Here is a 16,227-nt window from a genome sequence, read left to right as displayed (position 1 = left end):
TAAAAAGTGTCTCTTAGTGTGTGACAGCTGGCAAACATAAAAACCTGATATAAATCTGGTGTCTTTGTAATCGCACCGACCCGAAGAATAAAGTCGTCTAAATCACTTATACCGCACAGGGGACGGCGTAAAAAATAAATAAAACCAATTTTTGACCTGCTGTTGTTTTGTTCATTCTGCCTCCCAAAAGATCGCAGTAAGGCCATGGCCCCACTTTCAGTTTTGGTCAGTATTTTTTTTTTTCTTAGGAGTGGGAGCCAAAACCAGAAGTGGTTTTCTGTAAATGCACAATTGATGACTTGTTTCTATTATACCTTTTATCTGATTTGTTCCTCACCTGGTTTTGGCTTCCCAGAAAAAATACTGACCAAATACTGATTTTGGGGCCGTGGCCTAAGACTCTGCTCTTATTTATCCTGCCTTGAGCGATTACACCGGGGTTTCCGTGTAAATCTCTGAAATATGTGATTCAGACAGATCCCCGGGGGAACATTCCCTACAATGAGGCAGATGGAGACACTGTGGACGTCGTCTGGCCTGTGATCTGGCAGTGTCAGTCTTTTTAGGTGTGCATAAAAGCGCCATCCTCCACAGTTTTGTGCACTTCTGAAAAAAAATGGACACTGAACAGAGGCGAGTCGGACAATAGAGTAACTCTGCTGCCTCATTATATTGAATAGATACCTTGGGGGCTCATCTGAATCATGTCACTTGGAGATTTAGATGGAAACCCCGATATACCGTATTTTTCAGACTATAAGACGCACTTTTTTCTCCCAAATTTTGGAGGAAAATGGGGGGTGCGTCTTATGGTCCGAAAGTAACTTACCGTTGTGGTGGAGTGGGATCGCAGGGCCATCAGGAAGGTGGCGGCGGCAGCGTCAGCAGAAGAGGAGGTGAGGGGGGGCCAGTATCTCCCTGGGGGCCGGTACCTTGCCGGGGGCCGGTGTCTTGCTGTGAGCGGCTTCCGATGCGCACGGCCATCTTTCTGAAGCTGTGATCTACAGGAAAATGGCCGCATGCGCTCTGCCACGCTGGCAGCCATTTTTCTGTAGATCACAGCTTCAGAAAGATGACTGCGCGCACCGGAAGACGCTCTGCCATGCCACTCACAGCAAGGCACTGGCCCCGGTACCAGGCCCCCAGCGCCAGCCACCAGGCCCGGCTTCCTGAAGGACTCTGCCTCCTGTGACCCCCGCTCCACCGCCCCCTTAGGTAAGATACCTATTCGGACTAGAAGATGGACCCCTATCTTATAAAACATTTTTTTTCCTATTTTCCATTTGGGTGCATCAAATAGTCCGAAAAATACGGTAAGTTCAAATCCCACCAAGGACAACATCTGCAAGGAGTTTGTATGTTCTCCCCATGTTTGTGTGGGTTTCCTCCTTGTTCTCCGGTTTCCTACCACATTCCAAAGACCTACTGATAGGGAATTTAGATTGTGAGCCCCAATGGGGACAGTGCTGATAATGTCTGTAAAGCGCTGTGGAATTAATGGCGCTATATAAATGAGTAAAATAAATAAATATAAGTGCTCAGCGTAGCGCGCCGGGTAAATGTGATCCAAGATGTTATGTAAAATGTTCCTAACAAAAGTTTCAAATCAGTACACAAAAAAAAGCAAGTCCCCACTCGGGTCCATCATCGGTCAATAGAAATATAGGGGCTTCCACGTTACAGGTAGCACAAAGGCTCTGGAAAAGTGAAATGGCTCCTTGCCAAACAAATTCATCAAATTTTGTGCTCAAAAATCCAAATGCCCCTCTCCCTTCTGAGCCCCAGTGTGCCTAAACCGCAGTTGGCGTCCACATGTTTGGCATTCCAATAGCAACGAGAGCCCGTCTAATTTATAGGTGCGTGTCTCCAGAAGCATGAGCTGGTCGCTACAACGTACTGGTCACTATAGGGTCATTCCATGTCAAGTGAATATTACCACTATATTTTTAATTCTTTTGAGAATTTGTTCTTTGATAATATTGTGTTAGAGGATGCAAAATGTAAAGAAAGAGAAAAATTCTATAAATTTTAGTGTTTTTTTTTTTTTTAATTAATTTTCAAAGTTGTGAAAAAATGTGAATTTCTGTGTTGCATGCCTTTTACGTGTCTCCGCATAACTCAGGCAAGAAACAAGGTAGAGAAATGGGAAAAACACCATTCAACTGTACAGGCTTTCAACATATATTTAACAAAAGTATCTGTTAATATTTTACCCATGTGGAATCAAACTCAAAATTTCAAAACGCATTTCCAAAAATCAATATGAATTTGAAAAAAATTCACATGTGCCTCCTATACTCCTAGTCACATCTGTACCAAAATTCAAGTTGGGCTCTCAATAGGATCATACTTATAACAAAAAAAACAAAACAAAAAAAAACTTATATAAACAGCGATAATCTTGAATTCAGATCTGTTCAGCTTGTGGTCTAAAAGTGTAGGGTCTATGTTTTCCAAATAAACCTTTTTTTTTTTTTTTAGCTATTGGGAGGGTGGAGGGATGCTTCAGCTGCATTTTCACACAATGATCAGCTAACTGGACCGTGAGATGAACTTTATACACACTCAAAAATCTTCCCGCTCAGACTGCTCTCCACCAATCCAGTCACCTCTCCCAGATCTGCCCAATAACAGACAACCTGAGCAGATTCTAGAAAGGGGAGTAACACAAGCACACCCCAGAAGGGGTGCGGAATATAGCAATAACTAAAATAACAAAGGAACAAATGAATAAATACCTTAATGGGGAAAATTATGGGGTTAATACCGACAGTAGTGAAGCATTATTTTAAAAGCGAGCGAGACCAAGGAGAACCCATTAAAGGGACTCGGCAACACCACATTTTCATTCAATTGAATGAAACAGAAATAAAAACAAGGATTTTTTCATTGAGCAACGGCACTGAAGTCCATGAAGTGATTGAAGATGGCACAAGATTGGCAATGGATAACATAACTGGTTGTGTGACCTGTGAAGAAGTGACTTTTTTGCATCTTTCTGTTCCATCCCCATCCTTTAGGTGTATCCAAGAAAACCATACATATTAAAAGTAAACAAAAATCAGACATAACTCGGGTGGGCCCAAACGCCATAACAGCCGGACATACTGACACAAAAGGAAACAGCCATTGTTATAAGAGATTGTGGACCAGATTAAATCTCGCCGAGTAGAAGGGACAAATTGATGAAAAAAGCTCAGTTTAAAGACTTACTGTTAATTGTCCAGACTAGTTCGTTTTGTTTAAAAACTTGAAAAAGGACATGTCTAGTGTCTTAATAATAATGATAAAAAATTGATACATGTACATTTAATATTGCTGCTTTTACTTTAGTATTTAACATATAATTAGGATGAGACTGTATTTAGAAAATAACACTTAAAAATCTGATCCCAAGCAGAGCCCAACTTGAATCCTTGTACAAATGTAACCAAGAACTCAAGTAACACGTAATTTTTAACAGGTTTTTTTTTTCAAAATTGCGCATCAAAATTTTGAATTTGACTTCTCAAAAGCAAAATATCAGCTAACCTAATCTTGTGACATATCAAATTAAAGCCTGTACCGTTCTAAACAAAACGGTGCCTCTCCCATCTCTTTATCTTATTTTTAACCCAGGATATGATAAAGAAATGTAACCTCATACAATCCCAAAATTCAGACTTTTTCAAACCTTTAGAAATATATATAATAAAAAAAAAAAAAAAAAAAAAAAAAGCAAAACTTTTTTTTTGTAATTCACTAAAGTAGCACTTAAAAAAAAAAAAATCAAAGAAAAATAAAATCCAAAGACATCGGGTAAAAAAAAAAAATATTCAGATTTGGATCACTTGACATGGAATGACCCTACAACGTTCTGGTCACTACCACGGCAGTTTGCAATTTTCAACATCCACTGCTGCTTGTTTCTGGAAAAGACCCATGAAGTCAAAATTGTCACTACATTTGTAGACAAATTCCCAAAGGGGTATGATTTACAAAATTTAGTCACTTAAGGGGGGAATTCTGCTATTCTAGCACTTAGGGACTCTGTATATGGAAAATGTGCGCTCCAGGAGGCAAATAGCGCTCCAGGAGGCAAATAGCACTCCGTCCCTCCAGAGTCTCGTCGTGTGGCTAAGCAGTACTGTACAGCCACATATGGGGTATTTCTACATTCAGCAGAAATTGTGGGATGAATTATGGTGCCCAGCATATAAAGAGAAATAGTGAGGCACCAGTCACAATGTGCAGCATTCAGATGTCGAGCACTGGTCACTGCACTCAACATATGAAAGTGTGTAAGGCTGAAAACCACGTAGACAGGGCACTAGCCGTGTGCATGCGAGCCAGGTGGTGCAAATTCTATATATAGTAAAACCTGAGCCATCAAAGCTGTAGAAATGGAACAGATAATGCTCTCACCCCTCTCATGTCCTCTCACCCCCGCACCCCAGAACCTGCACCACCACTCTGCATGTGTAATCCCGAATAAACAGGACTATCAAGCAACACTGTTGCCATTTTTACCTATTTCGCATTGTAAAAATGTAAAATCCTGGGACTAAAACAAAATTTTGGTGGTAAAAATTTAAATTTTTTTTCTTCGCTGCCCAATGGTATAAAATTCTGTGACCCACCTGTGGTGTCAATATGATCACTGCACCATAGATTAATTCATTGAGAAGTGTAGTTTGTAAAATGGGGTCTGTAAAGGCCCCGTCACACATAGCGACGCTACAGCGATCCCGACAACGACACGACCTGTCAGGGATTGTTGCTTGGTCGCTGGTGAGCTGTCAAACAGGCAGGCTCACCAGCGATCAGGGGAGCAGCGACATCGTGGAAAGAATCTTTCCACGATGTCCTGCTCCTGGTTACCAGCCTGCTGAAGCAGGAGCAGGCTGGTAACCATGATAAACATCGGGTTACTAAGTGCGCGTGCGCCCCTAGTAACCCGCTGTTTATTATGGTTACCAGCCTGATCGCTGGTCCCGCTGGTCACACACAGCGATGTGTGCTGACCAGCGGGAGGGCAAAGACCAAAAAAGGTCCAGGACATTCTGTAGCGATCAGCGACTTCACAGCAGGGGCCTGATCGCTGCAAAGTGTCACACATGGCGATATCGCTGGTGAGGTCGCTGTTGCGTCACCAAAACCGTGACTCGTGACTCAGCAGCGATCTCGCTATGTGAGACGGGGGATTCTTATGTACTTGCTCCTCAGGGGCTCTGCCAATGTGACATGGCACCCTCAAACCAGTCCAGCAAAATCTGAATTCCAGTGTGGTGCTTCTTCCCTTCTGAGCTTTGCACTGTGCCTCCAAAAGCAATTTTCGACTACATATGGGGTATTGGTGTACACAAGCGAAATTGCAGAACAGATTTTGGGGTCCATTTTCTCCTGTTATGCTTGTGAAAATGAAAAAAATTGAGACTAAAACAACACATTTGTGGGAATTTTTTTTTATTTTTTTTTTTACATATTTACGTTGTAAAATTCTGTGAAGCACCTGTGGTTTCAAGGGGCTCACCACACCTCTAAATAAATTCCTTGAGGGGTCTAACTTCTAAAATGGGGTCACTTGTGGGGGTTTTCCACTCTTTAGGCATATCTGGGACTCTCCAAACGCGACATGACACCCGCAGACCATTCCATCAAAGTCTGCTTTCCAAAACTTCACTCCTTCCCTTCAGAGCCCTGGCATGCGCCTAAACAAGTTTTTCCCCTTCTCCCATGACAGCACCACCTGAGAGAGGGTATCCGCCCACCAAGGACAGGAACCTACTGAATAAAAAGGCGGTACCTCTCCTCCGCATCAGTTCTCTCTCTCTCTCTCTCTCTCTCTCTCTCTCTCTCTCTCTCTCTCTCTCTCTCTCTCTCTCTCTCTCTCTCTCTCTCTCTCTCTCTCTCTCTCTCTCTCTCTCTCTCTCTCTCTCTCTCTCTCTCTCTCTCTCTCTCTCTCTCTCTCTCTCTCTCTCTCTCTCTCTCTCTCTCTTTTTTTTTCCTCCTTCTTCTCCTTTTATTTCTTGGGGCAGGAGGCGAAGAAGTGTAGTGCTAAAAATAAAAACAGGGAGTGTGCTTTATGCAAAATCGGTCTTCCCACCTCCTATGCCAAAAACCTATGCTCAGACTGTATTCAGAAAACCATTGCAGAGGAGTCCCCCAGGTTTTCTTTAGAATTAAAGGATCTAATCCAGACAGAGGTCAGAGAGCCTTTAAGAGGCTTAACCTCACTAAAAAAGAAGAAGCAAAAACTAGTTTCTTCAGAATCAGAGGAATCAGTGGAGTCCCGTTTTACGAGAGAACTGCCTTCCTCCTCTAATCACTCCTCATCGTCATCGGAGTCTTCGGATGATAATGGGGGGGGCAGACCTTGTTTTTCGGTTGATAATACTGAGAGACTAGTTAAAGCCGTCAGAGGGACTATGGGTATTACCGATACCAAAGTGCCCAGAACAGTCCAGGATGTTATGTTCGGGGGCTTAGACCAAAGGAGGAGACGCTCATTCCCGGTCAATGACAGGATTAAATCTCTGATAGAAAGGGAATGGAAGAAACCGGAGAGGAAGGGTCAGCTGCCGTCATCCTCCAAGCAGAGGTACCCCTTTGAGGATGAGGATGCGGCTAAATGGGACAAAACCCCTAAGATTGACGTGGCCATTTCAAAATCTTCAAAAAAATCCACTCTGCCCTTTGAGGATTTAGGAGCCTTAAAAGACCCGCTGGATAAAAAAGCGGAGTCCTTCCTTAAGCAAACCTGGGAGTCGTCAGCAGGGGCCCTTAAACCGGCAGTAGCAGCGACCTGCACTGCTAGATCTATGATGATCTGGCTTCAACAATTGGAAGACCAGATCAGGGGGAATGTGTCCAGGGAGAAAATTCTATCAGACCTTCCTCTTGTGCAGGGAGCGGCTGCATTCCTGGCAGATGCATCGGTAGATTCAGTTAGGCTGGCTGCCCGGTCTGCAAACCTCTCTAATGCAGCCCGTAGGGCGCTATGGCTCAAGAGCTGGCCAGGAGATGTGCAGTCAAAGTCTAAACTGTGCTCAATCCCTTGTGAGGGGGACTTCTTGTTCGGCAAAGGTCTAGATGACATCCTAGATAAAGCCGCAGACAAAAAACATGGATTTCTCACGGTGTCTGGTTCCCGATTTAACAGTTCCTTTCGGAAGAGAAAATACAGCCGCAGTAAAGCTCCCAGAGACCAAGGTAGCTGGAAAGACCGAAAGCCGTATAGCAGAGGCTTCATGTTTGGGGGTCCCTCCTCCGAGAATAAGAAAGCCCCTAAGTGACAGTTCCCCCCAGGTGGGAGGAAGATTGTCCCACTTCCTGCCTGCCTGGAAGAAAATTTCATCCAATTCTTGGATCTTAGGGATAATCTGGAGGGGGCTCACACTAGAGTTCAAGAGCAGGCCCAAGAACACTGTCAAAATATCAGCCCCCAGAGGTTTAGTGGAACAGATAGCCTTACAGCAGGAAGTTCTCTCTCTGCTCAGGAAAGGAGTTCTGGTGGAAACACCTGCACCCGAGCAAGGAAGAGGATTCTATTCGACCCTCTTCTTAATAAAGAAGCCGGACGGCTCCTTCAGGACCATTGCGAACTTAAAGAGACTGAACGACCATTTAATCTACAGGCCTTTCAAGATGGAAACAATAAAATCAGCCATAAAGATGTTATTTCCGGACTGTTTTATGTGCGTCCTCGATCTGAAGGACGCCTACTACCACGTCCTGATTTTGCCAGATCATCAACAGTTTCTAAGAGTAGCTGTACAATTCGGCAGGCACGTAAGGCATTTTCAGTTCGCAGCTCTTCCCTTTGGCATTTCCATGGCGCCGAGAGTCTTCACAAAAATCATTCTGGAGGTCACAGCGCACTTGAGGGAAAGAGATATTTTAGTCATCCCTTATCTGGACGACTTCTTAGTAGTGGGCAGATCAAGTCAACTCTGTGCTCTAGCCCTGGCGGACGTCATGGCCAGTCTAAGACGCCTAGGTTGGCTGTTAAATCTGGAGAAGTCAAGGCTGGAACCAAAGAGGGTTCAGTCTTTCCTGGGTCTCATTCTGGACTCGGAAAACCAAACCTGTCTTCTGCCAGAGGAAAAGAAACTGAAGATCAGATCCCTAACATCTCAGATTGTCAGCAATCCGACCATCACCCTGAGGAGTGCAATGTCTCTGTTGGGTACAATGACGTCTTGCATTCCGGCGGTTCAGTGGGCCCAGCACCATTCCAGATGTCTTCAACAGGAGATTCTGGCAGCGGACAGGCGGCTCAAAGGTCGCCTGAATGGGAAAATATCTCTTCCAGATGTTGTGATCAACTCCCTGGACTGGTGGACATCTCCGGTCAACCTATCTTTGGGGGTTCCTTGGACCTTCCAGGTGTCGGATACAATTACAACAGACGCAAGTGCGGAAGGTTGGGGAGCTCACCTAAGGTATCGTTCTGTACAAGGCCTCTGGTCGGACAGCGAGACAAGCCTCTCTTCCAACATGAAAGAGCTGTTAGCAGCCAGAAACGCGCTAAAAGAATTCAGTTCTGTTCTTCAGGGTCCTCACGTCAGGATAATGTCAGACAACAGATCAACAGTCGCCTACATCAATCATCAGGGGGGTACCAGGTCTCTCCCTCTGATGTTAATAGCGGATCAGATCTTCAGGTTTGCCGAGAGTCGGCTGGTTACGCTCTCGGCACTGCATATAAAAGGGGAAGAGAACATAAAGGCCGATTTCTTGAGTCGTCACATCTTGAAACAAGGAGAGTGGGAGTTGAATCCAGCTGTTTTTCAGCAGATTGTGGATCGGTGGGGACAGCCCCAGATAGATCTGTTTGCAAACAGACACAATCGGAAGACCGAAACCTTTTGCTCCCTGAATCCAAAAGAGGGGGCGTTTGCGGTGGACGCGCTGCAGATTCAGTGGGATTTCACTCTAGCTTATGCCTTTCCCCCTTTAGTACTGATCCCTACTATCCTGAGGAAGATCCGAGAGGAACGGGCGAGGGTTATATTGATTGCCCCGTTCTGGCCCAAGAGACCATGGTTCACTTGGATGAAGAGAATGTCCCAAGCAGATCCATGGGTTCTTCCGGACATCCCGGATCTCCTCAGGCAGGGCCCAGTCTGTCATCCCCAAAGAGCGGGCCTGCATTTGACGGCTTGGATTTTGAGAGGTCGCTATTGACGCAAAGGGGGTTTTCTCCAGATCTTGTTACTACCCTTCTAGCAAGTAGAAAGCCGATAACAACTAGAATCTATGGTAGAACCTGGGCTAAGTTCTTGTCTACCTCGGGTCAGTCTGCCAAAGGGAGGGTTCCTATTGAGGCCATACTAGAATTCCTCCAGAAGGGGTTAAACATGGGACTAGCCACCAGTACTCTTAAGGTACAGGTATCTGCTCTGGGGGCACTGTATAATTATGACTTGGCAGCAAATAGATGGATCATTAGATTTATTAAAGCCTGTCATAGATCCAGACCTATTCCTGTTCCAAGAATGCCTCCTTGGGACCTTAATTTAGTTCTGGAAGCATTAACCAAACCTCCCTTCGAGCCCTTAGAGAAGGTTTCAGAAAAAATCTTAACTTTAAAGACTGCGCTATTGGTGGCCCTGACATCAGCTCGTAGAGTCAGTGACTTACACGCACTATCCATTAACCATCCATTCACTCAAGTATGTATGGATAGAGTAATCTTAAGACCAGACCCGGCCTATCTTCCAAAGGTAGCCTCCAAGTTCCATAGGACTCAAGTAATCACTCTCCCTTCCTTCTATCCTAATCCTAGGGATTCTGAGGAATATAAGCTTCACACCTTAGATGTTAGGAGGGTGTTAGTCCAGTATTTGGAAGTGACAAAAGCCTGGAGAAAGAGTGACGCTTTATTTATATCCTTTCAGGGGGCTAGGAAAGGACTTAAGGTTACAAGGGGGACCATAGCTAGATGGGTCAGGGATACTATTACCTTAGCCTACTCTTCTAGCAATCTGCCGGTTCCTGAGAACCTGAAGGCCCATTCCACCAGAGCGGTAGCTGCTTCCTGGGCTGAGAAGGCGGATGTGCCCATCGACATTATATGTAAGGCGGCAACTTGGTCATCCCCTGCTACATTTTACAAACATTACCGTCTTGACCTTTCCTCTTCTACTGATCTGTCCTTTGGTAGAAGGGTGTTGCAAGCGGTGATCCCTCCCTCTGGTATTTAATCTCTATAAATCTCTCAGGTGGTGCTGTCATGGGAGAAGGGGAAAAGATCCTAGTTACTTACCGGTAACGGGATTTTACAGAGCCCATGACAGCACCCTATTAATTCCCTCCCCTTTATCACTGTGGTGTGCACTTTTTTTAAGGTGTTTAGTACATATGTTGAGGTGGTGGTTATGTATTAACCTGTCTTCGGAGGCCCTCTCATGCTCTGAAACAAAAAACTGATGCGGAGGAGAGGTACCGCCTTTTTATTCAGTAGGTTCCTGTCCTTGGTGGGCGGATACCCTCTCTCAGGTGGTGCTGTCATGGGCTCTGTAAAATCCCGTTACCGGTAAGTAACTAGGATCTTTCGACCACATATGGGGTATCTGCATACACAGGAGAAATTGCACAACAGATTTTGTGGTCCATTTTCTCCTGTTACCCTTGTAAAAATAAAAAAAAATGGGGCTAAAAACATTTTTGTGGGAAAATTATATATATATATATGTATATATTTTATATATATTATTTTCACGGCTCTACGTTATTAACTTCTGTGAAACAACTGGGGATTCAAAGTGCTCGCCACACATCTAGATAAGTTCCCTGAAGGGTCTAGTTTCCAAGATGTTGTCACTTGTGGGGTTTCCACTGTTAGGCACATCAGGGGCTATCCAAATGCAACATGGCGACTGCTGATAATTCCAGCAAATTTTGCATTCAAAAAGCCAAATGGTGCTCCTTCCGAGCCCTGCTGTGCGCCCCAACAGTGGTTTTCCCCCGCAAATGGGGTATTGGCATGCTCAGGAGAAAATAGACCCCAACATTTTTTGTGTAATTTCTCCTGTTACCCTTGTAAAAATTTGTGAAAAAAGTTAAATGTTAATTTTTTTCCTTCCACATTCTATTAAATTCCTGTGAAGCACCTAAAGGGTTAATAAACTTCTTAAATGTGGTTTTGAGCACCTTGAGGGGTGCAGTTTTTAGAATGGTCTTACTTTTGGTTATTTTCTGTCAAATAGACCCCTCAAAGTCACTTCAAATGTGATGTGGTCCCCCCAAAAAAAAAGTTTTGAAAATTTTGTTGGAAAAATTAGAAATGGCTAGTCAACTTTTAACCCTTAGAACTTCCTAACTTTTTTTTTTTTGTTGTTGTGTTTCAAAAATTGTGCTGATGTAAAGTACACATGTGAAATGTTATTTATTATTTTGTGTGACATCTCTCCCTGATTTAAGGGCATTTTAATTAAAAGTTTGAAAATTGCAAAATTTTAAACCTTTTTGCCTAATTTCCATTTTTTTTGCACAAGTTAAGGCAAGTCATATCTAAGAAATTTTTAGCACTCTCATGAAGTACAATATGTCATGAAAAAAAGTCTTAGATTCAGTGGGATCGATTGAAGGGTTCCACAGTTATTACCTTATAAAGTGACACTGGTCAGAACTGTAAAAATTGGCCTGGTCATGAAGGTGAAAACAGGCTCAGGTGTGAAGGGGGTTTAAGTGAAACACCAATGTAATTTGGTTACAGGAGGGCAGCAGCCTAGTGCTCTGCTGAGAAGTTGATCTGGGTGAGGGGGGGCAAGATTTTGCAGAAGGCACCATGAGCCTAGCTGCACCCCTGATCAGTAATAATGAAAAATTTTTTCATTTGTTAAAAATGTTATTTTATTAACATGCTAGAAGTCAATAAGGTCTTTAGAATGACCAATTTGACAGTCATCAATTGTCTTTAGAGATGGGATGCCTTATTTTATGCCTCTTTTTTTAACAAGTAGTTGCAGTTTCTCAAATCACTAGATAGAAAGGTTATCAACGGCTACAATGTTAGTGTAACAAGGTTGAGTATGGCCATAGATTGTTTCTCTAACTTTCCTTCTCATGTAATTTGTACATCTTTGTGCCAGGTGCTGATCTTTGCAGAAAAGAAAGCTGATGTAGATGCCATCCATGAGTATCTCCTATTAAAGGGAGTGGAGGCAGTAGCTATACACGGAGGCAAAGGTTAGTAAAATCTTTTGCTGTACCTTGCTTAAACTGCCCGTAAGTATAAGCACATGGACCTCAAATGGAGGAATGAATTATTATTTTTTGGTCATTAGTTAGGCATGTGGCTTGGTTCTCTCATTTTCTCTAATTAATAGAAGCATATATCATATCACTTAAGCTTCCAGGAATCTACACATCATTATCTTCTGCTATCTAAAGTCTCCAGGTAAAAAAGAAAGCTGGAGTTATAACTGAATCATAACCTGTGTTATCAATCTCTCGATTAAATGTTGTGCATTACCGCAAACTGCATGAATACCCCCTAAATACCTGTGGAAAGGCTGTAGAGCAGACCTGGGCAAAGTGTGGGCTTGACTGAAACAGCCAGAGGGCCGGATGTGGTCCGCAGGCCGCTCTCTGCCCAGGTCTGCTCTACAGCCTTTCCACAGGTGTTTAGGGGTCCGGCTCTCGTGCTGGACTGTGGGGTCATTTATGTGTTAACTGTGTTTTATTCTTTTCTAGACCAGGAGGAGCGAACCAAAGCTATTGAGGCTTTCAGGGAAGAAAAAAAAGATGTCTTGGTCGCTACAGATGTTGCTTCCAAAGGTTTAGACTTTCCTGCTATCCAGCATGTTGTCAACTATGATATGCCTGAAGAAATTGAGAACTATGGTGAGTTTTGGATATCTAGTGATTACTGTGTATTTTAGGATCTATGAATCGCACACATCGTATTTCGCACATAATTCAGGTGATCTCTCAAATCTTCCATCCTGATAAGACAGTCATGCTTTCTCATGTGTATGGGGCTTTATGTGGTCTGTCCCTGTGATACTGATTCTCCACTGATATGTGGCAGCTTCAGCTAACTACATCTCTTCATATCTAGTTCACAGAATAGGACGTACAGGACGATCTGGTAACACAGGAATCGCTACCACTTTCATTAACAAGGCATGTGGTAGGTGTTCATGCAGATTTGATATAGTATGTGGCATTAGTGTATGGCCATGCTGCCTGATTTCTGTAATAAACCTTCCTTCTCCCACAGATGAGTCTGTATTAATGGACTTGAAAGCTCTACTTATGGAGGCGAAGCAACGAGTGCCCCCCGTCTTGCAGGTACTCAATAGCAGTGACGAGACCATGCTGGACATTGGAGGTGAGTAATACAAAGCCTCTCCCTGTCATTTTATGGGTTAGTTGTGTCTACTTGTAACTCATTGTTTAGGGATTTTCACACAAATGAGAGGAACTGAATTTTAAAGATTAAGGTTTGTAACTGATTCCTCTTAATGAGTGCCCTGAGGATATGAACCCATTATGATAAAGGGTGGTGTCATAGAAGATGTGAATGTGGTATGTTGGAGCTCTGTGCCTACTCAGAAAGGACTGGAAAAAGTGTTTAGGTTTTTCAGGACTGTCTTGTAAATACAAGGACTAGATAATGGACCGTCCTGGTTTCCCAGTCAGGACAGTGAGGTGCTGTGTGATCTGTGATGTGGTTAGGTTGTAATTGTGTCTTCTCTTTTCCTAGGTGAACGAGGCTGTGCATTTTGTGGAGGTTTGGGCCATCGTATTACAGACTGTCCTAAGTTGGAGGCTATGCAGACTAAACAAGTCAGCACCATTGGAAGGAAGGACTACTTGGCCACCAGTTCCATGGACTTTTAAAGGAAGAACTTTACATGTGGAACTGGGTTGGATTCAAAACCGTGACTGCAATATGCTAATTCTTTGCCTCTACTCTACAGGGGGGCAAAATCTCAGGTTTCTGTGAAACCCTTTATCTCTGAAAATATAAAAGGAGTAGAAAATATATCTTTCCAAAAACTGGCATGGCAGTAGATAATCTTGTTTGACGCTTTTTTAGGTGCTGTCATGTTCATCCATCATTGCCTTGTCTAATGTTTTTACCGAAGAAAGTCATCAAATTTGTGCTGATGTTATGGTCCTCTTTTTTCTGTATAATTTATGGCACCACTCCAGCGTTTTTTTTTTTTTTTTTATTTCAACACTGGAGGGGTGCTACTAATCTATGTTCCCTGCCCCCAGTATTATACTTACCAGTCGCCGTCTTTCATTTTTCACTACTCCATGTCAGTCCCACACCGCCATCTTGTAAGTGCAGCTCCTGACTAACTGGAAGTCAGAGGTAACGGTCACAAGCTTTCAATGTAAGTGAGCCTCGTTCTGGCTCTGGTAGACTTACCGTATTTTGCTGACTATAAGACGCACCGGACCATAAGTTGTGCCCCAAACTTTGGGAAGGAAAATAAGAAAGTTTTTTTTAAAATAAAATGGTGGTGCATTTTATAGTCCCATTTTACGGTAGCTTGGGGGACGGTGATCCAGGGTCACAGGAGGCAGGGTCACTGCTTCAGGAGGCCGGTGGCGGCAGGAGTGGGGTGATGCTGCGGTACAAGGCTGCGGGCCCTGGGCTCTCGTAAGAGGTCGGCGGTGATTGGAGTCCCCTTCCCATTGGCTTCCCTGTGGTGGGCTTCGGGAAAATGGCTGCCGGAGGCGCAGATTGAGATTGTCTCACTCCTGCCGCCGCCATCCTGAAGCTGCGACCCTGCCTGATGTGAGCCCGCTCCACCGCAACTGCTCCACTTACCCGCTAAGCTACCTTCAGATTATGAGACGCATCCCCATTTTCCTCCCAAATTTGTGTGAAAAAAATTGTCATATAAGTCAAAAAATACGGTAAATTGAGAAGTGACTTTAAAATCGCTCCAGCAAGCACTGGAGCAATCCGGCAGGTCACAAACTGCTGGAGACTGACCGAAACGGCGCGGACTAAAGATGAAGACGGCGACTGGTAAGTATAATACTACGTGCAGGGAACTTAGATAGGTGGCACCACTCCAGCGCTGTAATAAAAAAAAAAAACACTGGACTAGTGCTTTAAACTAAATGGTTTATCTCATCTCTGCCGATTACCAGCTAGGATAGTTGATAATACTGTGATTGCAAGTGTTCTGTCCGTTTGGTCTTTAAAATGACAGAAAGGAGTGGTGGGAGCACATACGTGTCACTTTGCTGTTTATTGTCTATCAGACTGCCAGCCATAACCTCGCACCCCCTTCAGCAGCCCTACAGACAATAATAGCTGGACACCGTTCCATTCTGACTGGTCCTTGCAGAGCCCTGTAATTTGGGACAGTCTTCTTAGATTATTAGAATCATTGTCTATTTCACAATATTAGTATAGAACTTTCTAGCCAAGATTTTTGTTATACTGTGTGGGCAGTTTGTGCATTGTCTCTTTAAATATCTCTGTAAATGGTAATTGTGGTACAATAGACAAGATCAAACTACCACACTGGAAATATAACATGGCTTAATGGGATTCTACTACCTGCATAGACAGGGATTCTTTACTGTAAGAGCAGTAAGTCCATGGAACATTCTTCATGAGTTGAATTTAGTAAAACAGTTTAAAAGCAGCCTGGATGCATTGTATGATTTTAGAAATATTAAAAGTGATGGTTATCAAATTTCTGGAAATGGGTTGTTGATCCAGATATCTAATTTGACATTTGGATTTGGTAAATATTTTTTTCCCGTAAGCTGTGGAACTTTATTTATGCTACATAAAGGTATTTGCCTTCTTTGTATCCATATTGCAAAAGGCTGAACCTGATGAGCTTGTGTTTTTTTTTTTTTTTTAAAACCTTAGTGGTTCATTTCAAGCTTGGACAAAAATCACTCCATTCAGATGCTGATCACTGGAGATGGGGCTATGGAAACAACCGGGAGTGGAGTTACGGAAACGTGGCTCTTTCTATAGCGCCACCTCCATTGTTTGTGCCTGGATTAAAATATTCCTGCCATTATGTATTTTACAGCAGCAAACTGAAAATAATTATGGCCAATCTTTTACTAACGCTTTAACATATAACAGATTGTGACCACAAACTCTGTACTTTATATATAACAGTGGTGGCCAAAAGTATTGGCACCCCTGCAATTCTGTCAGATAATACTCAGTTTCTTCCTGAAAATGATTGCAATCACAAATTCTTTGGTATCATTATCTTCATTTAATTTGTCTTCAATGAAAAA

General features: G+C 43.4%; 1 protein-coding gene across 1 annotated transcript in view; it reads left to right on the top strand.

Moving 5' to 3' along the window:
- Positions 1-15,949, top strand: part of DDX41 (DEAD-box helicase 41) — a 41,939-nt gene extending 25,990 nt beyond the window's left edge. Inside the window, exons 13-17 of the mRNA XM_073651179.1 lie at positions 12,078-12,174; positions 12,682-12,831; positions 13,049-13,120; positions 13,211-13,321; positions 13,697-15,949. Coding sequence (XP_073507280.1) covers positions 12,078-12,174; positions 12,682-12,831; positions 13,049-13,120; positions 13,211-13,321; positions 13,697-13,833 — 567 coding nt within the window. The 3' untranslated portion in view covers positions 13,834-15,949. The remainder of the gene's footprint in view (positions 1-12,077; positions 12,175-12,681; positions 12,832-13,048; positions 13,121-13,210; positions 13,322-13,696) is intronic.
- The last annotated feature ends 278 nt before the right edge of the window (positions 15,950-16,227 follow it).

The sequence above is a fragment of the Phyllobates terribilis genome, unplaced genomic scaffold (genome assembly GCF_046119375.1).
Source record: "Phyllobates terribilis strain yellow unplaced genomic scaffold, ASM4611937v1 Scaffold_11__3_contigs__length_659146591, whole genome shotgun sequence".
Classification (NCBI taxonomy): domain Eukaryota; kingdom Metazoa; phylum Chordata; class Amphibia; order Anura; family Dendrobatidae; genus Phyllobates; species Phyllobates terribilis.
The sequence above is the reverse complement of the archived record's forward strand: the minus strand, read 5'-3'. Positions and strand labels throughout refer to the sequence as shown.